Below are 27,952 nucleotides of genomic sequence, written 5' to 3'. Positions count from 1 at the left end.
CAAACCATCTTGTTACCATCAACTCTTAAAACAGCGTCACCTACAGCTTGGATGACTTAAAAAAATATCAAATAATGTTATTAAGACATGGCAGTTCCGGTTACGCAAGCAGGCGAGTGGACGGCTGCAAAACCGTAGGCAAGCGCTCTCGCTCTCAGACAATAATTCCGAGTCAGAGCTCTCATTGTTGAATTAAGTGGGATTTAATATGTATCACCAGCCGGTGCTGAAGAACCGGCGAACACTGTTGGAGCGAGCTGAGAAGTTTATTTCTGATGTTTATTTCACCGATTGCAATCTTAAAGGAAGGTAGCTTAACTTTGAAACCCATAGTATCTGATCACTGCACGGCTCTCATTCTAAACTACTTCTTTCATGAACTACAAAAGAACATTCCTCAGTTTTGTATGATTGTTATCGTTGTAAAACACTGAATGCGTCAATGCAAGTTATTGCAATTAATAAATTATATCACGCGGTTATAAATGGAACAAGATGCATTTACAGTCCTATTGCTGTGCAAAGTGTGACCTTTGCCCTTACGACTGCAACGCTTAGTTTTCCCAGTGTTGTTCTAATAGCTTTTGTACGATTTCTTAGGATTTTGGTGTTGATCCGTTTCTTTCATCAGGTTGTACGGCGACACGTCTCCTTTAGAATCGCTCTGTTCGTTCCTGACTGAAAAACGCATTCAATACTCAGAGGCTGTGCTGCAGACGTTTCAGCCATGTAAAGTTGGTGACAGCTTTGGACCTACGTAAGCACATTTTTATTAAGCTTTACTGGTACCTGACTATATTTGCATCCGTTATTAACGACATGTTATGGTTATGTATGACAAATGGCAAATCTACACTGTGAACACTATTAGACTTATTTTTTTTAGAAATACTGGTTTCCTACTGCCTATCCACATAAAAGGTTTGATGCGTTGTGTATTCAGAGATGTTTATTTGCGTTACTGTTACCTTCCTTTCAGCTTTGACCAGACTGGCCCTTTTCCACCGATCTCTCATTAACAAGACATTTTTGCCCCCAGAACTGCTGCTCACTGAATATTTCTTGTTTTGGCACCATTCTCTGCAAACTCTAGATACTGTTGTGCATGAAAATCCCAGGAAATCAGCAGTTTCTGTGATATTTAAACTACCCTGTCGGGCACCAACAATCATTCCGTGGTCAAAGTCACTTGGATCACATTTCTTCACTGTTCTGACATTTTACCTGAAAAACAGCTGAACCTCTTCACAATTTCTGTGTGGTTTTATGGATTTAGTTGCCACATGGTTGGCATGATTAAATATTGCGTTAACAAGCTGGTGTACATGTATACCTAATAAAGTGCTCTGTGTGTATATAAATAAAAAAAACACAGGAACATATTTTCATATTGCTATCAATTTTGTATAGAAACTCCTAAAATCAGTAAATAAATACATTTCCATAACTGCACCTGTACCAATTATGGAGCAGTGATTTATTTTTATTTCCTTTTTTAGATGGTGGACATGTTGGTTTAAGGTGTCTCTAACCATCCCAGATACGTGGAGAGGGAGAGAGGTGCATCTCAGATGGGAGAGTGATGGGGAAGCAATGGTGTGGCGAGATGGGCTGCCTGTTCAGGTTGGGTGTACAAAATGAACCAATCAATCAATAAATCAAGTCAATATCATTTACAATAGCTCCAGGCTTCACAAAATAAGGGTGTGTCATGAAGCCCGTGATGGATTGTATGTTACTGAAATATGTCTACGGTCTCTGAATCGCAGGGTTTAACCAAAGAGGGTGAGAAGACCAGCTATGTGCTGACGGAGAGCCTGAGGGATGATGAGCCACACAGGTACAGTAAGGCAATGTGTTCAGCTGTCACCTGTCTGGTATCTGCGGTGTTCCTTTTAAATGCTTCTTTTAACCTTTTCTGAGCTCCTGGTCTCATTGAATAAGAATGCTCCAGGACCTTATTCTTTCTGTTGTGTTGCAGTGTCACACTCTATGTTGAGCTGGCCTGTAATGGCCTTTTTGGCGCGGGTCAGGGGTCCATGATTGCCGCTCCTGACCCTGAACGGAAGTTCTCTCTTCAGAAGGCAGAGCTTGTTGTGTTCAATCGCAACGTCCAAGAACTTCTGACTGACTTTGAGATGCTTGTGGATATTGTGAAGGTATGGGATGACATAAACTAAACTAGAGTCATTACTTTATCTTCCTGGCTTCTTTGTCTCATTCATTAGTTGGCTGGGGACTATAGCTGGGTGTTATACCTGTGGGGATATGAAAGACTGGGCTGATAAGGCTATCCTGAACTCAGTGTTTCCAGCAGGATATTCTTTAGTAAAGTGGACTGTTTCTTTTTTTAATAGATTTTTATTTAAAAAGTTTTTTTTAGTTTTTTTTTAAAGGCTTAACCATAAACCACTGACTGAACCATTAAACTGGGAACACCTTTTGGGAGCAGATGTTGGGATTGGGAAGCCCCAGTGCGTTCCCCTGACTGATTTCATGTGCTCCCTGTGTGTTCTCAGTGTCTGGGTGAGGGTGAGCAGCGTGGGTACCAGGCGCTGTTTACCGTAAACGAGATGGTGAACCTTTGTGACCCCACCGACCCCAATTCCTTCGCCGCAGCCCACAGCTTGGCCCAGAAGTTCTTCAGCCAGAAGAACGGACAAAGCCAACACACTGTTCACGCCATGGGCCACTGCCACATTGACTCAGGTTTAACGCCCTCACACAACTTGTGTGCATTGTGTGATAGATAATCAAATATTCTGAATCAAAAGCTGAAAAGGGGATTTGTTCTTTGTTCCTTAAAATGAAAATTGGTAGCTAGTACTCCCTGATTCTTTTATGTTCAGCCAGTGGAATTATAGTCAGGCTGAATTGATGTAGCATTGGAGTTTGAACTGAGCCATACAACTGCAAGGTTGTATGTTTTGAGTTGTACGTACAGTGATGTATCCTCTGCACTGGCTCCACTGCTGACTTCCCGATTCATGCAGCCTGGCTGTGGCCTTACGAGGAGACCATCCGGAAGTGCGCTCGCAGCTGGGTGACAGTGATTCGCCTCATGGAGAAGAATCCAGACTTCATTTTCACCTGCTCTCAGGTACCACTGAACTCATCCTGCCTGAATGTCACCTAATCCTGGAACTAGCATTTAACCTTCGACATGCCTAGACCTCTCTATGTTCTCTTGACAGGCTCAGCAATTTCAGTGGGTGAAGAGTTGGTACCCAGGCCTTTACTCACAGATCAAACATTTTGTGGAGAAGGGGCAGTTCATCCCAGTCGGAGGCACATGGGTTGAAATGGTATCAGTAATTAATTTTTAATGCTGCATTTCTTCAGTCAGGGTATATCAAGGCTCTGGAAATACTGTTCTTGTTAATAGGCTATATCAGGAGGATTCTGGAACCTTCCTGGCAACAGCGTGGTTCTTTGCACAAAACTTGAAACATTTCACCTCTTTGTTTCAGGATGGCAACCTTCCCTCTGGTGAGTCCATGGTCAGGCAGTTTCTAGAGGGCCAACGTTTCTTCCATCAAGAGTTTGGGAAATACTGCAAAGAGGTACAGAGGCAAGCGCAGTGATTCAGCGAGACTCTTGTTCTGAATCCTGTCTCGCCCTGTGTGTGATGATATTTATCACACATTAACACGGAGAATAAGAAACAGCACATTTGGCATTGAGCATGTTTCACTCCTAAAAAATAAAGAAATACTGCAATGGTTGTTTTTTTAATCTGTTGAAATCATTCCTGATGCACTGTGTTTCTAGCACTACAGTGATGGTAAATCACCTTAACCCATCACTAATATGTAGTGCCCATCTGGGAGGTACACAACAGCCATTTTCGTATCAGATCTCTATATGAGCTGAGTTGTAGTGGGGGAACTGTTTTGCTGAATATACTGGTGCATAATTCGGTGAACAGATTGAGAGAGCTGGTATGGGAATTTAGCCAGGACCCTGGGGTAAAATTGAGAGTAATGTTGAGTTGTCCTGCTCCTTTCTCTGCAGTTCTGGCTGCCGGACACGTTTGGCTACTCTGCGCAGTTCCCGCAGATCATGCAGGGCAGTGGCGTCACTCGGTTCCTGACTCAGAAGCTCAGCTGGAACCTGGTCAACACCTTCCCTGTGAGAGCTCCTCTCTAGCGGGCAGTGTGGACGGGCTGTGGGCTATGAAAGAGAACACTCTCGACGGCCAAACCGTGAAGGCACACTGTAGAAAGGGTTTCACAACCTGCTCCTTCACTACAGAAACCAAACCAGTATTTTATGCTCATGGTTAGACTTAAAATCTTATTTCTATGACTTTGCTAAAAAAAGACTAAATATTTCCAATGAACAGTGACAGGTTTACTCATTTTAAGATTTGTCAATGGGGTGAGAGAATTTTCACTTTTCAAGCAAGCTAACAAACAATATTGTCTACTAAAGAAAAAAGATTAAGTTTCATGACAAGACTAAAACTCTTGTTAAGACAGGCTTTTTTGTTTCAATGTTCAGTAATTAGTTGGTCTTAAAAACATGGACACAGAAAGGCAGTGCAGTCAAGCATGTACACATTTATTTTCCTTAAATACAAGCCTTATTCAATATTCATTGAGTATTCAGTGTGCATTAGTGTTCTGCAGTGGGTTGGTTGCATTTTCTCCTGGATTAGTTAAGTATTATTTGTTTGCTTGCTGATTCTAAATTCAGTTTAGTTGTCATTATAGTGTTCTGTTGTGTACTTGTTTGTTTGTTAGCTATTACAAGTGGTGTTTATTTAGATTCAGTGAAACTGGGTTAGGTGTTTGTTTCTCTCAGGTAAGCTAGGCTATTAAGTTAGGCTATTGTTTTACTGGCTGGCAGGCCACAGCTTTTGTTGTAGGAGGAGCCAATACTTTGCACCCTGCTCAGGGTATAATTACTGGCACACCTGAACTCACTTCAGTGTGCATTAGTGTTCTGCAGTGGGTTGGTTGCATTTTCTGTATTCAGCGTCAGTGTTATTTAAGCAGTTGTGTAGCGCACCAGCGGCAGCTGTGTGCGGCAGCCTCGGCTACTTGCCTCGGCGTACGAAGTCGCAGGTGTACAAAGTCGGGGGTGTCTATCTACGGGTGTCCATCCAGGCTGTCCGAGAGCCTGATGTTTGATTTTGTTTTTGCTGCCTGCCCTCATTCCACTGTGTAGTATTCCCCTTGTCCTCCCTAGTTCCCTCCATGTGTTTCCTTCCCATCCCTGTCCTCTCTCCTCTCCCCAGGTCCCAGTCAGGTAGGAGGTTCGCCTCCCGCCAACATGGGCAGAATATCTCTAACCTCATCTTCCCTCCCAGATCCCCTGGTATTGATCTCTGTGTGGCTGGTGGCCTCTGGAACTGCCAGTCCGCCGTCCAGAAAGCAGACTTCATATCTGCCTATGCCTCCCACCTCAACCTTGACTTTCTTGCTTTAACTGAAACGTGGCTCTCACCTGAGAACACGGCCACCCCGGCTGCCCTTTCCTCTGCCTTCTCTTTTTCCCACACACCCAGATCCTCTGGCAGAGGAGGTGGCACAGGTCTCCTAATCTCATCCTCATGGAGATCTAGTGTCTTCTCCTCATCCCTCTCCTTCTCCTCTTTTGAATTTCATGCGGTTTCTGTTACTCTGCCGTGCAAACTGTTTATCATTGTTGTTTATCGCCCCCCGGGTCCTCTGGGGAACTTTTTGGATGAGATGGACATCCTCCTCAGCTCCTCACCTGTCAATGACACCCCCCTGATCCTCCTCGGTGACTTCAACCTCAACTCAGAGTCCACCCAGTCTACCTTTCTCTCCCTCCTCTCTTCTTTTGACCTTACCCTCACTCTTTCCCCTCCCACCCACAAAGCAGGCAACCTTCTTGACCTCATCTTCACAAGGAGCTGCACAACAACCAACCTCTCTGTAACACCACTCCATATATCTGACCACTCCTTCATCTCTTTCTCTCTTCCACTCTCCTCTAACACCCATCCATCTCTCCCACCATCCACTGTCACCTGTCGGCGGAACCTACGCCACCTGTCTTCCTCCACCCTCTCATCTACAATCCTCTCCTCCCTACCATCTGCGGAGTCTTTCTCTCGACTGTCTACCGATGATGCGGCTACAACTCTCATGTCCTCCCTCTCATCTTCCTTTGACTCTCTGTGTCCCCTCACCACCAAACTAGCTCGGGCCTCCCCCCCCAGTCCCTGGCTTTCTGATGCTCTACGAGCTGTCCGAACCGAACTGCGGGCGGCGGAGAGAAAATGGAAAAGGTCCTGTCTCCCCAGTGATATGGCTTCCTTCCATGCCCTCTTATCATCTTTCCATTCCTCTGTCTCTCTAGCTAAATCTTCCTTCTTTCACTCGAAAATTAACGCAGCCGCCTCTAATCCCCGCAAACTGTTTTCAACTTTCTCCTCTCTTCTGGCCCCCCCTCCCCCCCCACCCCCCTCATCACTCACACCTGATGACTTTGTCTCCTTCTTTGAAAAGAAGGTCGATGCTATTCGCAATTCCTTCTCCCAACCCTCCACCCCTGCTGACCCTCCTACCCTCCCCAACTCCCTAACCTCCTTTTCTCCCCTCTCTGACGCCGACACGCTGAAACTCCTTACTTCCCACCGCCCGACCACCTGTCCTCTTGACCCCATCCCCTCTCCCCTCCTACAATCTATATCTGAGGACATTCTCCCTTTTCTCTCCTCTCTAATCAACACCTCCCTCTCTTCCGGCACCATGCCCTCTTCCCTGAAGAGGGCCAGAGTCACTCCCCTCCTCAAAAAACCTACTCTCGATCCCTCTGCCCTGAACAACTACCGGCCTGTCTCTCTTCTTCCCTTTCTCGCTAAAACCCTGGAACGGGCGGTCTGCTCCCAACTGTCCACCTATCTTCTCCACAACAATCTCCATGACCCCAACCAGTCTGGCTTCAAGAGTGGCCACTCCACTGAAACCGCCCTGCTCGCGGTCACTGAGGCACTCCACTCTGCTAAAGCAAAATCCCTCTCCTCTGTCCTCATCTTCCTCGACCTGTCGGCCGCCTTCGATACAGTCAACCATGAGATTCTGCTCTCATCGCTGGCTGGGATGGGTGTCACAGGTTCTGCACTCGCTTGGTTTTCCTCCTACCTCTCTGGTCGCTCCTACCAGGTGACTTGGAGGGGCGCACTCTCCGACCCTCAACCCCTACGAACTGGAGTCCCGCAGGGCTCGGTTCTTGGGCCTCTCCTCTTCTCGCTATACACCATGTCTCTTGGTTCTGTTATCTCTTCCCACGGCTTCTCTTATCACTCCTACGCTGATGACACCCAACTCTTCATTTCCTTCCCCCCTGACACCCAAATCACCACACAGATCTCTGCCTGCTTGGCTGATATCTCTGCATGGATGACTTCCCATCACCTGAAGCTCAACCTTGCCAAAACTGAGCTTCTCTACATCCCTGCTAAGTCCTCTCCGTCAATCGACCTCTCACTGACTGTGGAGGACTTTGTAGTTTCCTCCTCCCGTACGGCAAAGAATCTTGGGGTGACTCTTGATAACTGCCTCTCCCTGGCTCCACAAGTATCCTCCACTGCCAGAACCTGCAGGTTCTTTCTGTTTAATATACGCCGCATCCGTCATCTCCTGACGGAGAAAGCCACCCAGCTCCTAGTCCAGGCGCTCGTCATTTCCCGCCTGGATTACTGCAACTCCCTCCTAGCCGGTCTCCCAGCGTGCGCCATCAAGCCCCTCCAGCTGGTCCAGAATGCTGCAGCCCGCTTGATCACCAGTCAGCCCAGGTCGGCTCATGTCACCCCGCTTCTCATTGGCCTCCACTGGCTTCCTATTGCCGCACGCATCCGATTCAAGGCCCTAGTGTTGGCATTTCAGGCTGCTAAGGGGACTGCCCCACATTACATACAATCCCTGATCACTCCCTACTCCCCAGCTAGACCACTCCGGTCTGCCAGCTCTGGTCGCCTTACGATTCCCTCTCTACGGGCACCTGGCGGTCGAGCTGCACGTTCACGCCTGTTTTCCGTTCTGGTTCCTCAGTGGTGGAATGACTTGCCTACCACTGTCAGGACAGCAGAATCCCTCCCCCTATTTCGACGCAGACTCAAAACACACCTGTTCAAACTCTACCTTAGTCCCCCCTCCTGATTTACCCCGCCCCCCCCTTCTGATACCCCTATCCCTGTCTAACCACCCCCCCCAAAAAAAAAAAAAATTACATGTGTATTTTGCTAGTTTCTGGATGTGATGCTTTGACTTGTGGTAGAACCTATGCACTTGTAAGTCGCTTTGGATTAAAAGCGTCTGCCAAATGACTAAAATGTAAATGTAAATGTAATTTCTATATTTTGATCAAATAAAATGTTTGATCCCTTTGATACGACAGGTTCTTGTATGTCAGAGGTTTAAGATAAATATATTTTGGTTCCTGTTCATTTTTCAGATACCTTGATCATCTCTCATCATATGTATTTCAGCACAACACCTTTTTCTGGGAGGGGCTGGATGGCTCGCGTGTCATCACCCATTTCCCGCCTGGGGACTCCTATGAAATGAAGGGCAAAGTTGAGGAGGTGAGTGGCTTCTTTGTCCATTGGGCCGATTGACAAAGTGTCTCAATTCCTGATGGGCCTCACCCCTGCTAACTCCTCTCCCAACCAGTTTCCACCCAGGAACAGCTGGTCCAATAATAAGCTGTAAACATCTACAGTAATTAATGACCCAAGATTAAAATACAGGACTGCCTTTCATGTGGTGCATGCAGTCATTAACAGGGAGATATCATTTGAGAAAATGCCAACAGCTGACTGTACCAGGTACGGGCCCTACAGGAAACGAAGATCCTTAACCCAGCTTTACAGCTGCCAGTCTGTTTGAAAACCTCAGGAAATGGTTGGGGCTTGGCAGAGAGGGTGACACCTAATGCCTGTCTGCTGTTTGACCTCAGCTGACCAACACTTTGAAAAAGAACAAAGACAAAGGAAGAGCCAACCACAGTGCCGCCCTGTTTGGTTTCGGCGATGGAGGCGGTGGGCCCACCCAGCTGATGTTGGACAGACTCCGTCGAGTCCAGGACACAGATGGCCTGCCAAGGTGCATTCCCAACCGTCAAGCAGAAAGTGCAAATGCAATAAGCCCAGCTCTGTCGTCAAAGCACAGCATGTAGGATGTGTGCATTGGCAAGCTCAGACAGGGGTTTCGCGATGACACGATGAGTGATTAAAGTAAAACATTGTGTGGGAGACACAAACAGCCAGGAATGTGAGGAAATATTTTTAATCTCAGACCTCCCGTCGTACTGTTAATGACATCACAGCCTGCAGACTCAACATTGACATATACAGTGGTGTGAAAAAGTGTTTGCCCCCTTCCTGATTTCTTGTTTTTTTGCATGTTTGTCACACTTAAATGTTTCAGATCATCAAACAAATTTAAATATTATTCTAAGACAACACAAGTAAACACAAAATGCAGTTTTTAAATTAAGGTTTTTATTATTAAGGGAGAAAAAAAATCCAGGCACTGTGTGAAAAAGTGATTGCCCCCCCCTGTTAAAACATAACTTAACTGTGGTTTATCAAACCTGAGTTCAATTTCTCTAGCCACACTCAGGCCTGATTACTGCTACACCTGTTCTCAATCAAGAAATCACTTAAATAGGACCTGCCTGACCTGAAGTGAAGTAGACCAAATGATCCTCAAAAGCTAGACATCATGCTGAGATCTAAAGAAATTCAGGAAAGTAATTGAGATCTATCAGTCTGGAAAAGGTTATAAAGCCATTTCTAAAGCTTTGGGACTCCAGCGAACCACAGTGAGAGCCATTATCCACAAATGGCGAAAACATGGAACAGTCGTGAACCTTCCCAGGAGTGGCTGGCCGACCAAAATTACCCCAAGAGCGCAGCGACGACTGATCCAAGAGGTCACAAAAGACCCCACAACAACACCCAAAGAACTGCAGGCCTCACTTGCCTCAGTTAAGGTCAGTGTTCATGGCCTGCATGGCAGAGTTCCAAGACGAAAACCACTGCTGAGCAAAAAGAACATTAACGCTCGTCTCAATTTTGCCAGAAAACATCTTGATGATCCCCAAGACTTTTGGGAAAATACTCTGTGGTCTGACGAGACAAAAGTTGAACTTTTTGGAAGGTGTGTGTCCCATTACATCTGGCGTAAAAGTAACACCGCATTTCAGAAAAAGAACTTCATACCAACAGTAAAATATGGTGGTGGTAGTGTGATGGTCTGGGGCTGTTTTGCTGCTTCAGGACCTGGAAGACTTGCTGTGATAAATGGAACCATGAATTCTGCTGTCTACCAAAAAATCCTGAAGGAGAATGTCCGGCCATCTGTTTGTGACCTCAAGCTGCAACGAACTTGGGTTCTGCAGCAGGACAATGATCCAAAACACACCAGCAAGTCCACCTGAATCCTATTGAGATGCTGTGGCATGACCTTAAAAAGGTGGTTCATGCTCAAACCCTCCAATGTGGCTGAATTACAACTATTCTGCAAAGATGAGTGGGCCAAAATTCCTCCACAGCGCTGTAAGAGACTCATTGCAAGTTATCGCAAACGCTTGATTGCAGTTGTTGCTGCTAAGGGTGGCCCAACCAATTATTAGGTTTGGGGGGCAATCACTTTCACACAGGGTTTTTTTTTTTCTCCCTTAATAATAAAAACCTTCATTTTTAATAACTAAACTGCATTTTGTGTTTCCTTGTGTTGTCTTTGAATAATATTTAAATTTGTTTGATCTGAAACATTTAAGTGTGACAAACATGCAAAGAAAAAAAAAAAAAAAAAAAAAAAATCAAGAAGGGGGCAAACACTTTTTCACACCACTGTAGTTACTTTCACTGACATCACATCTTCGAGATACTTCACTTTGACGGAAATGCATTTTACTGATACTGTTGTTCCATGTCAGATCTTTTTAGGCAATCCCAGTGGGGTTTTTACTGTTGTGTCTGTACTTAATGCATTGACACAGGCACTGCTGTATCCCTCAGGGTTCAGATGTCCAGCCCGGACAAGATGTTCTCCGAGCTTCAGTCCGACTCGGGCCTCCTCTGCACCTGGTCTGGAGAGCTCTTCCTGGAACTTCACAATGGCACGTACACTACGCAGGCACAGGTGTGTGTGTGTGTGTGTGTGTGTGTGTGTGTTTGTGTGACACCAATGGGATTTGCTGCTATAGCTCTTATTTAAAATATCCAAAGCTGTCACAGTGTACGATAAAAGATACTGAAGTTGGGTGAATCTGTTTTAATACTGTGTGTGTGGATAATAATACCTACAATTTGTGGATAACTTGCTTCTGTTCTTTTATATGTAGCATGTTACTAAATACTGTTGTTGGGAAATTAAATAATTTGAGGAATGATTTAAGTGTGTTTCACACAGTTTTTATTTTCTTACTCATACCTTTATGTGGCCCTTGCAATGATTTTTTCAGAAATGATAACACTGCACAAAATGACAAACCTCTGCACACTTGGCAGTAAAAGTCAGTAAAAACCTGTGTCAGTACAGACTAAATGGACAGCAACTGTCTGTCTGTAGATCAAGCTGGGAAATCGCCAGTGTGAGGCCCTGCTTCACGATGTGGAGGTGGCCAGCAGTCTGGCGCTGTGCCGGAACCAGACCTTCCAGTACCCGTCCGCCAAGCTGCAGGAGCTGTGGAGGTAGGCGTAGGGCTGTGGCGGATTGGCTTCAGAGTGGAAAAGCTTCACCTGCCTTGCTTCATATTGTCAAAACATGACATTTTGGCTTCAGGTCTTGTTATCAAGACTTTTGCCCAATGTTATCAATGAAGATAAATACCTTGACGTCCTCCATTGGATTGTCTGTATAGTTCTTTGGGTTTTGCAGTGTATGTTCATAGATAACATGACAACCGTTGACAGAAGATGACTGCTCATTGGGAATTGTGTGCTTTATGTATCCCAGAGAATTAGTTGGATGCACTCAGCTGAAGGTTTTTAAATTGTTCTTAATATGCCTCGCTGCATTGCAGAGCATTAACAATGGAACCTCACACACTGGTGTTGACCTTACAGGTAGCTTTATTTTACCCGTCTTCGTTTACTCACACCTGAGGTTCTCCATTTTGTGCTGCAGGCTTCTGCTGCTCAACCAGTTCCATGATGTTATCCCAGGCAGCTGCATTGAGATGGTGGTGCAAGATGCTCTGGGCTACTACCAGGGTAACTAATGGGCCTGTAATCCCCCCAGTCCATATGCTGCATTTCATTTAACCCAGTTACATTCACTCGTACAATATTGTTTAAAGTAGGCTAGAAATTTATGGTACTCTTCACTCTTCACAAGATTATATAAAATAAAAGAAAGAAACTGGTTCAATTATGGCAGTGGTTTTGACATGATATTATATACACTCAGTGAGCACTAAGTATTTATTAGACTTATTTAGTAGATTTATTGTTCTTTCTCTGTACCCTATCCACTTAGAGGTTTGATGTGTTGTGTGTTCAGAAATGCTATTCTACATACCACTTGTAATGTGGGTTTGCTTTACTGTCAGTGTTGACAAGTCTGGCCCTTCTCCTCTAACCTCTCTCATTGAAAAGGCGTTTTTGCCTGCTCACTGGATGTTTTTTTTGTTCGTTTTTTTGCGCCATTCTCTGCAAACTCTTGAGACTGTGTGTGAAAATCAACAAACATTCCACGGTCAAAGTCACTTCAATCACATTTCTTCCCCTCCTGACCACATCTGCATGCTTGAATGCATTTAGTTGCTGCCACATGATTCGCTGATTACATATTTGCATTAACAAGCTGGTATACAGGTCTGACTAATAAAGTGATCACTGAGTGTGTATCATTTGTGAGCTCTCTTTGTAACATCCAGGAAGCAGGTGCATTTTGGAGCTAATGTACCATGCAAATTAAATGCATTTAAATTGATGTTTTGGTAAACAGGAAATGTCTGTTATGTCTTGACTTAGGCAACGTCATTTCTGAAGGTTGTTCCGGGATAGCGCATTTACATAGATGCTGGGAAGTGATGGTCTGAGGTCTAATCTGTTTGCCTGCATCACAGACATCCGCCGTGCGGGAGCCAGGCTGCTGCAGGAGGCCTGCAGGGCGCTGTGGGCTGGATCTGAGAGTGGTGGGGCCATTGGTGCTCTGAACACCCTGCCATGGGAACGCACTGAGGTGATCTCACTGCCAGGGGGCACTCCTGAGCCTTCACAACTGGGTGAGCACAGAGAATACTTTCACACTGTCGGGAAATGGTCATTTTACAGTCGACTGACCGATACAGAATAGGGTAATGGGGGCAAGCACAGAAATAAGTGCTAAATAATTATTTATTTTTGCAAATATTAATTTCCTAAAGATGTGTCTCATGTTTGCAGCGCTGGTGAAAGTTCCAAGCGTTGGTGTTGCTGCGATCAACAAGTCTCTTCCGCCCGCACGCCCCGTCTCTGTCATAGCTCAGGTACTCACCATTTCATCCAAGCATTTTATTTCAGAGGACTTCTGTTGTGTGCTGATGGGCTGATTGTCCTTGCCTCCTCTTGATAAGTGGGCCCAAAGGAACGGGATTGGCTTTGACGTCACACTTTTTCCTGATAGGCTGATGGTACCATCCTGATGGAGAATGGGATCCTGAAGGCCGTTATCGATACGACGGGCCGGCTTGTCTCGCTCTGCCTGGTGGAGGCAAACAGGTGTGACTGCCTTGCTGCTATTTCATTCCAAAAGCTTAAATCAAAAAAGCTCTCAAAATCAAATGGCCCGTTTCAGTAAATGGCCTGTTTGCTCAATTAAAAATATGGCATTGCATACATAGGTTCAGGTGTTGACACTTTTCAGTTCCCGGTATTTCCTGTGGCTTACAGAGAGACCATTTCTGACGGTTGCTGTGGGAACCAATTTGTTTTGTTTGATGACGTCCCCCTGTACTGGGATGCTTGGGATGTGATGGACTACCACCTTCAGACCAGGTGAGTAAGCCGGAGGCTTTGAGGTTTGTGAGCCAGGGCCAGTGCATGTGGTCCTTTCATTGAAACAAAACTCAACCTCTGAGTCGGGACTGGGTGTGCTGCACTTAGGAAGCCTGTGGTGGAGGTGGTGGGTCCAGTGGAGGTGCTGAGCCCAGGAGGATTGAGGGGTAGCGTGAAGGTCTCTCTGAGGATCAGTGGGAGGAGCGCTATCACCCAAGAGATCATCCTGGATGCCTCATGTCCTTACCTCAAGTTCAAGACAAAGGTTTCCTTCTGGCTTTTTAAATATAAATGGGATCACTCTTATTTCAGCTTTTAGCCTAAAATCAGACCACAAAAGTAATTCAGTAACCACATTCATATGGCTGCATTAATACGCACATAGCAACTTAGAAATGGTCGACCGTGAATCTTTTGTGTGGAGTATCTATAAGAATTGCATTCCAAATGTCCCTACAGATATTCTTACTAAATAGTATAAACATTTTTGCAGCTATGTAAGAATATTTAGTTGGTAGACTCTGGTTCGAGAAACAACGTCAAACCAGAAAAATGGTGAAGAGCTGACTGTATCTCACAAACAGTCTAACAGTGGAGCTATATCTGAGAGATGGTTGTTCACCCATTTCCCAGGTGGACTGGATGGAATCACACAAGTTCCTGAAGGTGGAGTTCCCCGTGCGGGTGCGAAGCCCCAACGCCACCTATGAGATCCAGTTTGGCCACCTGCAGAGACCCACGCACAGGAACACGTCCTGGGATTGGGCCCGCTTTGAGGTGCGGCCTGCGGGAAGTTGGGTCAGGGCGGCTGCCGCACCCAGCCCTGGGGGGGTGCGCTACTCGTCTGCTCAAATGTTGGAAACATTTGGACAGGAAACATTGACTCAGATAAGAGCTGACAATTGAGTCACAGATTTCCTGCACTGCCAGTTGAGAATGTAGTAATCCCATTGCACGTATGCACTTAATTTGATTTGGAGGCTGCTAAGAGTCCATTGAAGTGGTTCAATGTACAGTAAGAGGATATATTTTTTAAATATATTATTATATTACATTTACATTTTACATTTTAGTCATTTGGCAGACGCTTTTAATCCAAAGCAATTTACAAGTGCATAGGTTCTACCATAAGTCAAAGCATCACATCCAGAAACTAGCAAAATACACATGTAATTTTAGACAAGGATAGGGATATCAGAAAGGAGGGGCAGGGGAAATCAGGAGGGTGGACTAAGGTAGAGTTTGAAAAGGTGGGTTTTGAGTCTGCTTCGAAATAGGGGGAGGGATTCTGCTGTTCTGACAGTGGTAGGCAAGTCATTCCACCACTGAGGAACCAGAACGGAAAACAGGCGTGAACGTGCAGCTCGACCGCCAGGTGCACGTAGAGAGGGAACCGTAAGGCGACCAGAGCTGGCAGACCGGAGTGTTCTAGCTGGGGAGTAGGGAGTGATCAGGGATTGTATGTAAGGTGGGGCAGTCCCCTTAGCAGCCTGAAATGCCAACACTAGGGCCTTGAAACGGATGCGTGCGGCAATAGGAAGCCAGTGGAGGCCAATGAGAAGCGGGGTGACATGAGCCGACCTGGGCTGACTGGTGATCAGGCGGGCTGCAGCATTCTGGACCAGTCTAATGATGTTGGAATGTGAAATCCATACTATGGATGTGTAGGAACCGTCTCTTTGAGCTGTAAATTGCCATTTTGCCTCATGTAAATCATAGAAGAAAGGCAAATAAAACCCAGGAGTGTGCAGCACATAACCACTTTCCTTTAACTGTCTCAGGTTTGGGGGCACAAGTGGGCGGATCTCTCCGAGCATGGCTTCGGAGTCGCAGTGCTGAACGACTGCAAATACGGCCACTCGGTTCACGGGAACACCGTCACCCTGTCTCTGTGAGTTTGTCATTGTCTTTTTATTTTTATGATTTAAAATAAACTGCTGATTTAAATGGTAAATGGTTGGCATTTATATAGCGCCTTTATCCAAAGCGCTGTACAATTGATGCTTCTCATTCACCCATTCATACACACACTCACACACCGACGGCGATTGGCTGCCATGCAAGGCACCGACCAGCTCGTCAGGAGCATTTAGGGGTTAGGTGTCTTGCTCAGGGACACTTCGACACAGCCCGGGCGGGGGATCGAACCGGCAACCCTCCAACTGCCAGACGACTGCTCTTACTGCCTGAGCCATGTCGCCCCTGAAAATCCCAGAAAATCTGCAGTTTCTGAGATTCTCAAACCACCTTGTCTGGCACAAACAATCATCCCACAGTCAAAGTCAGTTCATTAGCCAAAACGGTGACCCACTGCTGCCCTTAAATTGCCCGTTGTCTTTTCTGCCTCCTCAGGCTACGAGCCCCAAAGTTGCCAGATGCTAACGCTGACATGGGGCAGCATGAATTTACCTACGCGGTCATGCCTCATACTGGTAGGTCTACAGGTTGCTTTATTTGTAGAGCTGATGCAGCTGATTTTTATTTTTTCACCAGAAATCCAATACAGCTAAATAAGAGTTTCTGATTATATAACCATCAGGAGGAAGTAACCCTATAAGTCTCTTATCAAGCTGTATTAGACTTTACCATACAAATATCCTGTATTTTTCACGTCAGTTATCGTGGACTTCTTTAGTTCCAACAAGTGTTCACTCTTAAAACATCTGTGTCACAGGTTCCTTCCAGGAAGCGTCTGTCATCCAGTGCGCCTATAACCTGAACTATCCCCTGCGCCTGATCCCCAACGCCCCAGACAGCTGTAGCTGGAGCGCCTTTTCCATCAGCTCGCCCTCCGTTGTCCTGGAAACAATAAAACAGGTACCTTCCAGGAAGTGCCCCCGCAGCCTTGTCCAAAGAAAACGTGTCTGGCTCAGCGCCTGACGAAACCTGCTTGCGACCTGCAGGGCGAGGACAGGAAGGATGCTCTCGTCATCCGGCTGTACGAGTCCCACGGGAGCAGCGTAGCTGTGAGGGTCACCACCTCCCTGCCCATTCACGAGGCTTGTCAGTGAGTAACATTCGTATTAACCAGGAGGTATTCCAGTCATTCTACGAGTCACATGAATGAGTCTGAACGTGGCCTTTCTCTCTGTCTCTCCTCCCCTAAGCTGTGATCTTCTGGAGCGCCCTGATTGGTCACGTCCTGTACCAGTCAGAGACGGTGCAATCTCCCTGACCTTCAACCCCTTCCAGATTGTGTCTCTTCTGCTTCTTCTGAAGTGAAATCCACTTGGAAACACCATCAGGGTGTCTTCACAGGCATGGAGTCAAAAGCCACAAATGAAGGAAATATAACTAAAAAACCACGTTTAATGAATAACTTCCAGTATTTCTTAGCAACTACATTAGGGTTGAGCCACAATTCATAAAACATGAACTGACCTTACAGGTCAGACTGCTTTTTTGTAAAATTTGAAATGAATAAAATTTGTATTGGTTGATAGTAGTGGTAAAATCTAATGTGCATCGAACGCTTAGCTGTGATAAAATAACAATATACCACTACCTGTCAGAGTTACTGCTTAATTATAAAATATAAAACATTTTGGAAACAATGGTGAATGCAAAGGATTCTTTTATCTTTTTATTTTTTATCCAACTTAACAAAATCTGAACCCAACCCCACATGTGAAAAGGTTATTTTTGCTTTTTTATATACAAAAGATGGTAAAAAACTGCATTTAAAAATGGTGCACAGCACAATCTGTATGAAGTAGAAACAGTATTAAAATTATGCTGACAGTAGTTGATTCCATGCCCATTCTGCTGGGCATAACCATTAGCTGGTGTCTTTGGGACTTCTCCTGGTAACTCGCCTTCTCTGCATCCGTGGACCTATAACAGAATTCAATCTGAATTAATTCAAAATGTTTAATTCCAAGGACCCCTAAAATGGCCACCGTGCAAATATCCAGATGAAATTCTAAAATGTGTATTAATATTCTAAAAAAAAAAAAAAAAAAAAAAGGAATCCTTCGGGATTACACAAGCTAGTTTTGGAATTTGTACGTGCGTACACAAACGAAAGCAGCATGAATGTAGAGTACAGTCATTGAGCTGCAATTTAAAACCATTGTTTACTTGTGTCCTGTGTCTTGTGTAGGGATATAAAAGTTTCCGATTTGTTGTCACCTGTGCTATGCTTCCTGTGTACATTTAGCCCAGTACCTGTCTGCGTTGGGACCACTTCCTGCTTCCTCTGTGTGCCCCTTCCTTTTTTCGGTCTGGTGTCATCCTGGCTCTCCTTTGCCTTTTTTACATCCCTTTTGGCTGCTTGGGTCGGTTTCTTCTTTGGCAACTAAAAAAAAGCATTGTGCACATTATACTCATAAGGAAAGTTGGCTGATGTTGGGTTTTAGTTTTCTGATGGTAGTTTCCCATTACTAGTTTATTGGCAAAGAAGTGATAAGCAACACTCTACTGTGACGCCTTGTGTCAAAGTATATTGTTCAACATTTTGAAATGGGAAATACAGCCTCTCACCCTTTTCTGCTCAATGTAGTCACCTCCCTCTTTCTTAATTATTTTCTTTACTTTAGGAGATTTTGAATCTAGAGGGGTGAGGGAAAGGGAGCCTTAGATATTCTGTGATGGTTAACCAGGCATATTGTGGTTAACCAGGCATATAAACTACCTGCCCCATGTAGTGGGGTGTCACAAAGATTATCACTTAAAATGTTCAATGTTTAATTACATAGAGAAGCAAATACAATGATATACAGACTTTAAATGGAAATAAAATGAGACATTGAGTAGTACATGTGTACAAGTCATTTTTGCATGGTCAAGGCTAAGTTGTAGCTGAAGGCCAAAACCATTTCACCTGCAGAGAGGTAGCAATTATATTTCTTACCTTTTGGGGCCAAGGGGCCAGGGTCTCCCTAAAATGAAAAATATTTCAGTCTCTGATCATCTAATAACAAATAACTAAAAGCTTTGTCAAGCTTTTGCAGTTCTAACAAATTTCCAAGGACTCATTCGTGTAGAGGAACCGACAACTGCATAATACATGAACAATATGTCTACAAAAAACAAAAGAAAAAGCCACGAAAACAATTTGGCATGCATCCGTTTCGACTCCCTTATTTTGTACTTACAAGAAAGGAGTGGGTTAAAATGGATATAGCCTGAGCCCTGAGCACAGAGCTACAAGGTCAGCCTGAATGAGTTTCTCACCTTGAACCAGATAGTCCTGCCATTGTGGTCTCTAACTGACTTCATTCCTTCCACGGAATAACACTGCAGCCAGGCCTCAAAGTTGGAGTAATCTGCTTTCTCAGGGTCGTAGCCTTTCCCTCCTATTTCAGTGAGAGCCAAATTTGAGCACAGTAAGTAAGAGGTTAGCCAAAACGGTGGCTAATTACCACCTTGCCAAGGCCACAGCAAGCTCATCCTGTTATATGGTGAAAAGGATGTAATAAATTGAATTCTGTGAGAAATTGAAGAGACTGTTGTTATTTCAAGGACATTAGTAAATGCCCCAGGTTCTTACAGACAGACAGTAATGTACCCAGCTGCACGACTTCAAGGGGCACCGTGTGACACAATCTGAGTAGATCTGGTCCTTCGGACTTTACCTTTGACAGAAAGTGGGAGACAAGAAGGTAACCGTGTATTAAAGTGCATATTCCTATAAACATGTAGATTTTTAATGACTTTTCAATGATTTCTCAAGTTCAAAACCTTGGACATCTAGGCATTTGTGACATAGTAACATGGTGTTATAATACCTGAAATTCAGTCAAAATTGTACCCTTTTAAGGGGTAACTACTTTTTGAGAGGTGTAATATGTTAACGCACACAGAAAGACCTTGGAAGCAAATGTCAGGCGGATGCCATACTACCAGAATACATATTGTAGAGGGCATACTTCACAAGTCAACCAAGTAGTCATCTTCCCACTAGCATCAGCACACTAGCATTCCTGGAATTTAATTGTAAATTATACCAAACTAGTGAGACTGCCAGAAATATTTAAGTATCTCAATAGTTTTAATAGGCATATGATGTGGGGCAGCCTATAGTCTAGTGACTAAGGTGTTGGACCTGGTTCAAGCCCCAGTGCAGCCACAATAAGATCGGTGCAGCTGTTTGGCATTTAGGCAAGGCCTTTTACCCCCACATTGCTCCGGGGGGGGTCCAAAGGTCCACTTTGACCTCTTTCTATTGCGCTTCACTGATTACCCTTTCACTAAAATTGGACAGTAGAGCAAAGTACAAAAAACATTTTCTTCTCGCTTACCTCCCTCTTCTCCTCACTATCCGACTTGGCCGGTTCAGAAAATTCTTTTGACTGAAGCCCTTCAAGAACACTTCTAGCCTTTACAAAAGGTGAAATATTTAACCTATGTGGGACAAAACGGTAAGATATTTTTGATAAAGACATACAGCCTCATAAGCACAATTATAGCAAAGAATTTGTATTCTGAACAGGATAGTTTTCACAATTACAGCATGTTCCGGGGAGTTGCATTGATTGAGTGTGCTTGGTATAGGTCATGGCTCACCTATGCAGGATTTCTGCCCGTAGGTAGTTCCCGATCCCATTAAAGTACTTCTGGTTGAGTAAAGTTTCACAGATGGGCCTATCAAAAGCACGGTCTGACAGATGTGACAGGACGTTATCCCTGCAATGTTCCAAAACCAACCTGTTAATACCTCCTTCACACAGTAACAGTCGCACAGTAAACATCACTGCTGATGACAAAGGTGTGTCTTTACAAACAATGGCCCTCACCTAAAGCTCTGGTACTCAAACATGATGCAGGGCCCCCTGTCTGGTTGCCAAGTCCCGTTAGGCTGCCAGCTGCCAAACCTGCGGGCGTCCACAAAGCTCAGGGCCCTGTGGGGCTGCTCATTGGTGTAGAACCGCAGGTGGGCGTGTTTGGGGAGCTCCTCTACGGAAGTGAAACGGAAGAACCCGGACATCCCAAAGCGGAGGACCACATTCATGGGCTGGACCAAACCAGCCTTGGCTGTGCTTGCTGCACCTTCGTTCTTGATGGGCGTGAGCGTGAGCATCACCTCCTTCCCACGGGATGCGGCACTGATGCAGTAAGCATTGCAGGCAAAGGGAACCTCAGGACATTTGCTTACCTCAGACTTCTCCACAGCCCCTGTGAAGACAACCCCTTTGCACACACGGTTCACAAACAGACTGGCCAGGTGCAGCTCTGGGCCCTCGGGCATTGTGGGTGAAGAAATAGGTCCAGCTGAGAGAAGCAATGGCAGTTATAAGCATACCACCAAGCAGTATTTATCGTTTATGCTGGTTCATGTAACATGAGTATTTCACAAATAATAACATGTTTCATGTTTCAATTGTTTAAGAGAAACCGGTGAAATGGTGTACGAGATCTGAAGAATAGAATAGACAGCGCCCACTTTTTTGGAATTAGTGGTAAGAAACGGTGGATGTTAAGCCTTTCGCATCATAGCTATATGTCATATCACCCTTTGTTTCATGAATGAAGGTCTACAATAGACTCAAAATCGGTCATCGTTCTACATGATGTATCTTGATATCATGAACTCGAGCTACGGCACGATTTACTGGGGGCAGGTCTTAAGTAAGGGCTCGAGCAAGCGCAGTCAGTGAAGGAAGTAATTCGACCAGAGATTCATAATCTTGACTAAATGGCTAACCAGTTCCAGGATTAATGGAATATAACATAACTAAATGTTATGTTGTGAAAACACGAGGGGGTTACAAAACGTTTGCGTAATCCAGCTACGTCGTACGTGCTAATTCAATTCAACGTCATACGTGTTAGCTAGCTAGCTACTGTAATTTACACAACCTTAGACCAAAACTATACTAGCTAGAGTTAATTTGTAGAGCGTGTGCCTTGGATCTTCAATATTGAACACTTTCTAATACATTCTCAAATTACATTCAAATAAATTAACTGCTATTCGTCGTGCACTGGATAATTTTCCCGTACCTGAAATTGAGAGCAGCAGTTCTAATTTGTGCTTTCGGTTGGCCACCATCAAATAAACGCAGGATACTGTGTATACGATGGGAGTTGTAGTTTCATTCGGTCACGCGGTCTCACATTTGGTTTCGCTAATTTTCTGATAACAGAACTTGTACCTGTACCTGTAATTTAGCTCTATTCAACGTTTATGATACAAATGAAGAATTAAACATGTACAATATGTTGTCCTATTATATGAATAATAATAATAATAAAAAAAGATTTACAGCCCACTATATCATGGGTTTCCATAAATGACTTTATTTGAATAATGTAGCTTTGTCATTGTTGACTAATATGGAGAAAATATTTGGGAAAAAAGTTGAACGAGGGTGCTTTCTGAGCAAGTTACAAGTAACAAGCTATAATACCACTGTAATAAACTTTTGCACCTTAAATAATCACTTTGGTTATTCATTATTATTATTCATCATTATGGTGGTACTACATTAATATACTGAATTAATTCAAATATTTGTTGCATGATTTATTTCAAAACGGAAAAAATAAACGCGTATACCGAAGAAGTCACACGAGGAACCATTGCCTTGAGACGCGTTTCCACCCGATTAAAACAAACAATCGGACTCATAGCGATTTTTTAAAAGCGAAACTATATAGGAAAAGGAGATTACACCTGGTGTCACCATACTGTGTCTGTAAATTTAATCTGAATCTCCGAATTCCAGTTGCTCAAACATCAGTTGGTGAATCAGCGCTTGGAGTTTCAATATTGAACTGAGCAGTTTGCCAGTCTCCTAGGTGTACATTAGCTAACGTTAAGTTCGCAAGCTACTGCTACACTAACGTTAGTTTTTTATGGCCATGTCTGCCTCCACAATCGCTACACCACTTCGAATTCTCTGCATCCATGGATATAGGCAAAACAGCGACTCTTTCCGTGACAAGACTGGCGCTCTTAGGAAGCTTTTGAAGAAACAAGTTGAGTGGGTGTATATGAATGCGCCACACAGTGTTTCGCAAAGAATGGACGGTGAGTGTTGTTATTCCCTGTCTGCAAGCCGGTTTGTAGATGCACCGAGTATACATTTTTGTGCACGTCCGGTATAGACTTCCTGCCCTGAGCAGACACTATTGCACTTAAGTAGTTTCGTATTCTTGGTAAGCATTGTCATTACTGCACCTATATACCATGCGTGTCCTCATTAGTTGTGCAGGAACAGGAACAAAAGGAGTCCAAAGCCGAGGAAGATTCCAGGGGTTGGTGGTTCTCAGATGTCCAGGCACGGAGCTTTGATGCTGGGGAAGTGTGCAAGGCCAGTCTTGGGCTGGAGGAGAGCTTGGAGGCTGTGAAGAAGGCCGTCCAGGAGTTGGGTCCCTTTGATGGAATTCTGGGCTTCAGTCAGGGAGCTGCACTTGTGGCCATGGTGTGTGCGTTACAAGATTTTAAGTTTCGGTTTGCCATTTTAGTGGCTGGCTTCAAAAGCATGTGTTCTGAGCATGAAAGGTTTTACACTGGCGCAGCCCTCACAATTCCCTCCCTGCATGTGTTTGGAGAGAAAGATGGTGTGATCCCTGATAAGCTCAGTAGAGAACTCCTCTCAAGGTTTGAGAACCCCCAAGTCCTGACTCACCCTGGTGGGCATTTTGTACCAGCAACGTCTGCACATAGACAGACTTACCAGGAATTCCTCAAGAGATTCCAGGGCTAGTGAGGGAGTGAGATAAATCTCTGATGCATTGGGAATGGTCAGAACACTGCCCTTCACAGACAGATTGAATCATAACCTGATTTAACTCAACACACTGATCCAGAAATGACTCAAATAGCTAACACTTGTAGGATTTGCTGAGAATTATTCAGAATGCCATTACACATTATGCCTAGGCAAGCAGTCCAGAGCTAGAACAGTCTGCTACTGGTACACAATGGCAAAACCTAACTTTTCTTAGTTATATGATAATGATATACTCAGGGATGAACTTGTACACCTATATATACTTTTTTTTATTTTTATGACACGCCCCCACAAATTTAGCTAAATGGAAATAACCTAATTTTACACTGGAGTAGACCAAGATGACTCATTGTCTAGGATTTTCATGGTAATCACATCAGATAGACATGTAGAAACATGGATTCATAAACTATGGCTCCATCTGTATCTGACATAGAGCACATGGTGTATTTCTGTTGGGATTTCCATTATCTGATTGATTGCAGTGTAATGTTCTTTCTCAGTGCTGGTCTATAACGGATGCTGGAGTGATCCAAATCATTTCTATTGCTTTAGCCAATAGGAAAACATTTATACAAATACAGTTGGTCTGCTATAAAGCGGAGTCAGTCTGCTTAAATGTTAACATACCTAGGTCAACAGACTTTTGTTCCAAATGTGATCCACGTATTACAGTTTTTATTTGCCAGTGTCATGTTATTTGAATACACTTCTGAATGTGCCATTTCTGATATTTATTTCTGAAATACATCAGCTGTTTCCCATCAAGCTGTAAACACAGAATGATTTGCTTATGTAAACACATTTATGAAAGATCTCTTTATTAAATATGTACATAAATATGATAAACTTGCACCTCATTGTAGTGCATTCATCATAGCTTGAGCTTGCTTGAGTTCTAAAACAAAGAAAAATATACTGAATTAGTGTTTCATCAGAAACATGGGAGGAGGATAGACTTGTCCTAACAGTTACTGACTTGGTATATCTATGAGCACTTTTACACTTGTTGCACATAACATAACTTTGTTTTTGTAGGATGATTGCATAGCCCATTTTCCCACGTCTTCGCTCACAACTGCATGTTAATTAAAATAAAGTCACCTCTTTCTGTAGAGCACAAAAACCTGGATTGAGATCCAGCCCCCAGGCTGTTTGCACTTGTAAAACGCTTTGGATTAAAAGCGTCTGCCAAATGACAAAAATGTAAATGTACTGTGCCTACTCTACTGCTCAGATACAGCACCTCCCCGCCTCCCCCCCCTCCCAGCACTAACCGGTCAGGAGGACTCTGAACTTGTCCGCGGTGATGGACACCACGGTGGTCTCTGTGGAGCCCGATTCTGCACCTTTTGCTTGGAGCCTGAGCTGCACTGTGGGCTCATTCACTTCCTTCAGCTCACTTGAGCTCAGGGTGTAGTCCACTCGCCAGGACACGTTCTCCAGACGGCCCACTGCAAGACAGCATCAACAGGTCCACAGACCCAAAGTGACACCAAGGATCGAAAGTGGCCTGTGCGATGTGTTTAGTACAATGGAAAACACATGCCAGTGTGATAATGCGGTGATAAAATGGCCAGGAGCAGGAGGAAAATGCAGATATTTCTGCAATCGACCTTTGTCACTGTGCATCTGTACTCACAACGAAGGCTGCTTTCCCTCAGTTTATCCTGCAGGGCGGCGTGCTTGTCCTCATATGATTTACACAGTCCTGTGGTGTGTTCTGAGGGGCAGAGACATCAGGTGGGTGCACAAGTCACCCCCAAAAAAGGCATGCCAATGGCTTTACCATCAAAACAAATCAGAACTTGCAACCCACACATCTGAAGTTAGAGGCAATGCTGTTTTCAATCCACTTTAACTTTACTTTTTGCAGGACTGCAAAATAACATTCATAAATGAAAGGACTGCTTGCCTAATTGATCTACACAACAGCTCATAATATTCCAGCAAGACTGAAAAGAGCAGCGAGATGCTCTGCTGGATTGGCTATACCTTTGGGCAGGCCCAGCTGCTGGAGCTCACTGGAAAGGGACTCGCTGTCTAGGTCATGCTTTGCAGCGCTGGACAAGATAAAGCTCAGTACGGCCAAACTGGCTTTTATATCTCCGCTCTCTGGACCAGCAAAGAGACAAGTGCATCAGGGGAGAGAAACGGCAAGACATCAAACAGGGGTGTTAATCGCAGTTCATTCTTTTGGGATGTCATGGGTAGAACGTTTTCATATTACGCTCGCTACATTAGGTGAGCATCATAAGTTAAGCATTCATGTAAAACAGTGACACCTTACCGAACTTTGCGTCTGCAGTTATCTTTGCCACTTTATCATACTGAAAGAAAAAAAAATACCCCCGCTAGAATAGATGCATTTGAAATATGTAATTATTCTCGAAGAGTACTTGGGCTAGCCAAATTAGTAAGATTATAATATTGCACAGTAATGATACATGACAGAGGAATGTTTTCTTACATCAATGCCTTCTCCAAGAAGATCCTTCAACACTTGCACACAAAGGAGCTTCATCTTTACACTTGACTGAAATTTAAGGAGATACGTTTCAGTAACGTTACACTTCATATTCTGTGATTTGTTGCTTTTTGTTCACAAATCTATTGAAGCTAGCACAATAATGCCTTATTGAACACATGTACAGACAAAAAGATATTTCCAACAACAGGTAGTTCGCCAGGTAACGTAAACACCAATTAACGACAATTAAGCAGTCTAAATCTTGCACATCTTTTAACTTCCCTAACTGACAACGGATGACATACTATTTTTGCCAAAGTGCTGATTTCAGCGAGGACCCAGTCAGGACAGTCAAGGTCTCCACAAAACCGGAATCGCTTAGAAAGAAAGAAAGAAAGAAAGAAAGAAAGAAAGGTGTTAACGTGAACTAGTAACAATATTGCTATCAGTATAAGACCAACCAAAAAGGCTAAAAGCTAGCTAACGTTATAGCTCCAGAACGCAACACAAACAGTTCAGGTTGGCAGCAAGCCCGTTGCCTGCCTGCGGAACAATCACATACACTAAGATCTAGTGTACCTTAACTTCACAAATCAAATGCAAGCTAAATATTAATACATAAAAAAACATTTAATGTTACCATTTTAACTTAAAGGCTCGTGAGAGTCGTAGAAACACTGATACCGAACAGTCAGCTGACGTTATTCTGTAAAATGGACAACCAATGTTTAACGCGGAGTTATTCACAGCAGTCAGTAAAGACTCACACTCGGACACTGATAAGAGTGTGCTGAAGCTACCCGGATGACATACTCTTTTCGGTGAAATATCGAATATCGAAGTGTGCGAACCATTACAGCTAATGGTGCGAACCACTGAACTCCATGATTATTTTACACTCCATGGTGCGAAAACTGGACACTATTCTGGTACCAGTATCCCACATTGCATTGTGCTAGTTCACGACCTAGATGGTTCAAACCAGAGTTGAACAATTTCAACGCAAGTACTACTTTTATAGGAACAACATGGTGGTTGAATGTGACACTTGCCAGTTGTCTTTAGACAACAATAAAATGTGCATATTTTTTAATTTATTATTCAGTCATTTAAATTTATTTTAAAACTCATTTGTCCCCAACTCCCTATACAAGTTCACCCAAACTGGGCGTGGTAATGAGAACTGTCAATTAGCTATGATTGGCAGACCGTGCTCCCACTTTCCACATATACCGGTATTTTGTATTTAGCAAGCAAATAAGTGGCCTAGAAATTAGCAAACGAAACGTTGGGTTAAGGTCTCGCCTGTAGTGTCAACTGTAGAAAAAAAATCATCTCGCACTGAGTAGCTGCCAGGACAGTCCAGTACTGAACTACAAGGGCCACCAGCTCACACGAGTGCACAACTGCGCGCAGCTGAATTTCTTAATGTTGCCTTTGGAAAGAGCCAGTCTATCTATAAGTTAGCTCGCCAACAACAAGCAATAGAGCGCAATAAATATGGAGTCAAAGCAGTCATCGATCTAATTACCGTTTGCGGACAGCAAAACATACCCATTCGGGGCCACACGGATGAGTGCAGTAATTTTCAAGCGCTTCTGAAATAACGTGATGAGGGTAATGAGTTGCTGAAACAGTATGTTGAAAATGCACCAGCTAACGCAAAATACTATGGTCATCAAATTCAGAACGAGCTGATTGAGGTATGTGGAAAACCGATTCAAGTCAAAATTATCCGCAAATGCAGCGATGCCAAGCAGATACTCAGTGCGAGGATTTTTTCTGCAGCTGACAGGACAGGCGAGACCTTTACCCAACTTTTGCGCTTAATGCCGA

General features: G+C 44.1%; 4 protein-coding genes across 9 annotated transcripts; 2 read left to right on the top strand and 2 right to left on the bottom strand.

Moving 5' to 3' along the window:
• Nucleotides 1–109: 109 nt before the first annotated feature.
• Nucleotides 110–18,723, top strand: man2c1 (mannosidase, alpha, class 2C, member 1). Its single transcript, XM_061221321.1, has 26 exons — nucleotides 110–309; nucleotides 632–757; nucleotides 1,500–1,623; nucleotides 1,770–1,840; nucleotides 1,982–2,159; nucleotides 2,520–2,709; nucleotides 2,994–3,100; nucleotides 3,195–3,305; nucleotides 3,471–3,563; nucleotides 4,015–4,131; nucleotides 8,465–8,560; nucleotides 8,935–9,080; nucleotides 11,003–11,126; nucleotides 11,556–11,677; nucleotides 12,114–12,199; nucleotides 13,057–13,215; nucleotides 13,376–13,458; nucleotides 13,596–13,690; nucleotides 13,862–13,966; nucleotides 14,075–14,231; nucleotides 14,600–14,743; nucleotides 15,748–15,857; nucleotides 16,319–16,398; nucleotides 16,641–16,783; nucleotides 16,870–16,973; nucleotides 17,074–18,723. Exons 1-26 carry the CDS (start codon nucleotides 209–211, stop codon nucleotides 17,186–17,188), a joined length of 3,087 nt encoding a protein of 1,028 aa, XP_061077305.1. The 5' UTR covers nucleotides 110–208; the 3' UTR covers nucleotides 17,189–18,723.
• On the bottom strand, nucleotides 17,524–23,474 carry neil1 (nei-like DNA glycosylase 1). Of its 4 annotated transcripts, XM_061221323.1 has the most exons (10): nucleotides 21,911–21,969; nucleotides 20,704–21,178; nucleotides 20,474–20,593; nucleotides 20,209–20,311; nucleotides 19,476–19,542; nucleotides 19,142–19,263; nucleotides 18,819–18,846; nucleotides 18,449–18,516; nucleotides 18,134–18,263; nucleotides 17,524–17,800 (listed from the first exon to the last, which is right to left on the bottom strand). In XM_061221323.1, the coding sequence occupies exons 1-10, from the start codon at nucleotides 21,957–21,959 to the stop codon at nucleotides 17,745–17,747; spliced, it is 1,218 nt and encodes a 405-aa protein (XP_061077307.1). In that variant the 5' UTR covers nucleotides 21,960–21,969; the 3' UTR covers nucleotides 17,524–17,744. The 4 variants fall into 4 exon arrangements, with proteins under 4 accessions (XP_061077307.1, XP_061077308.1, XP_061077309.1 ...); XM_061221324.1 differs by lacking the exons at nucleotides 17,524–17,800; nucleotides 21,911–21,969 and adding an exon at nucleotides 23,091–23,474 and having other exon boundaries at nucleotides 18,015–18,263; XM_061221325.1 differs by lacking the exons at nucleotides 17,524–17,800; nucleotides 21,911–21,969 and adding an exon at nucleotides 23,099–23,474 and having other exon boundaries at nucleotides 18,015–18,263.
• Nucleotides 22,542–24,495, top strand: ovca2 (OVCA2 serine hydrolase domain containing). The gene is made up of 2 exons (XM_061221329.1): nucleotides 22,542–22,940; nucleotides 23,117–24,495. The coding sequence occupies exons 1-2, from the start codon at nucleotides 22,766–22,768 to the stop codon at nucleotides 23,617–23,619; spliced, it is 678 nt and encodes a 225-aa protein (XP_061077313.1). The 5' UTR covers nucleotides 22,542–22,765; the 3' UTR covers nucleotides 23,620–24,495.
• On the bottom strand, nucleotides 24,451–27,850 carry commd4 (COMM domain containing 4). Of its 3 annotated transcripts, none has more exons than XM_061221328.1 (8): nucleotides 27,671–27,850; nucleotides 26,422–26,493; nucleotides 26,117–26,182; nucleotides 25,937–25,976; nucleotides 25,642–25,761; nucleotides 25,289–25,369; nucleotides 24,924–25,100; nucleotides 24,451–24,544 (listed from the first exon to the last, which is right to left on the bottom strand). In XM_061221328.1, exons 3-8 carry the CDS (start codon nucleotides 26,168–26,170, stop codon nucleotides 24,504–24,506), a joined length of 513 nt encoding a protein of 170 aa, XP_061077312.1. In that variant the 5' UTR covers nucleotides 26,171–26,182; nucleotides 26,422–26,493; nucleotides 27,671–27,850; the 3' UTR covers nucleotides 24,451–24,503. The 3 variants fall into 3 exon arrangements, with proteins under 3 accessions (XP_061077312.1, XP_061077310.1, XP_061077311.1); XM_061221326.1 differs by lacking the exon at nucleotides 27,671–27,850 and adding an exon at nucleotides 26,884–27,014; XM_061221327.1 differs by lacking the exon at nucleotides 27,671–27,850 and adding an exon at nucleotides 26,757–26,895.
• Between the last annotated feature and the right edge of the window lie 102 nt (nucleotides 27,851–27,952).

The sequence above is a fragment of the Conger conger genome, chromosome 15, assembly GCF_963514075.1.
Source record: "Conger conger chromosome 15, fConCon1.1, whole genome shotgun sequence".
NCBI lineage: Eukaryota > Metazoa > Chordata > Actinopteri > Anguilliformes > Congridae > Conger > Conger conger.
The sequence above is the reverse complement of the archived record's forward strand: the minus strand, read 5'-3'. Positions and strand labels throughout refer to the sequence as shown.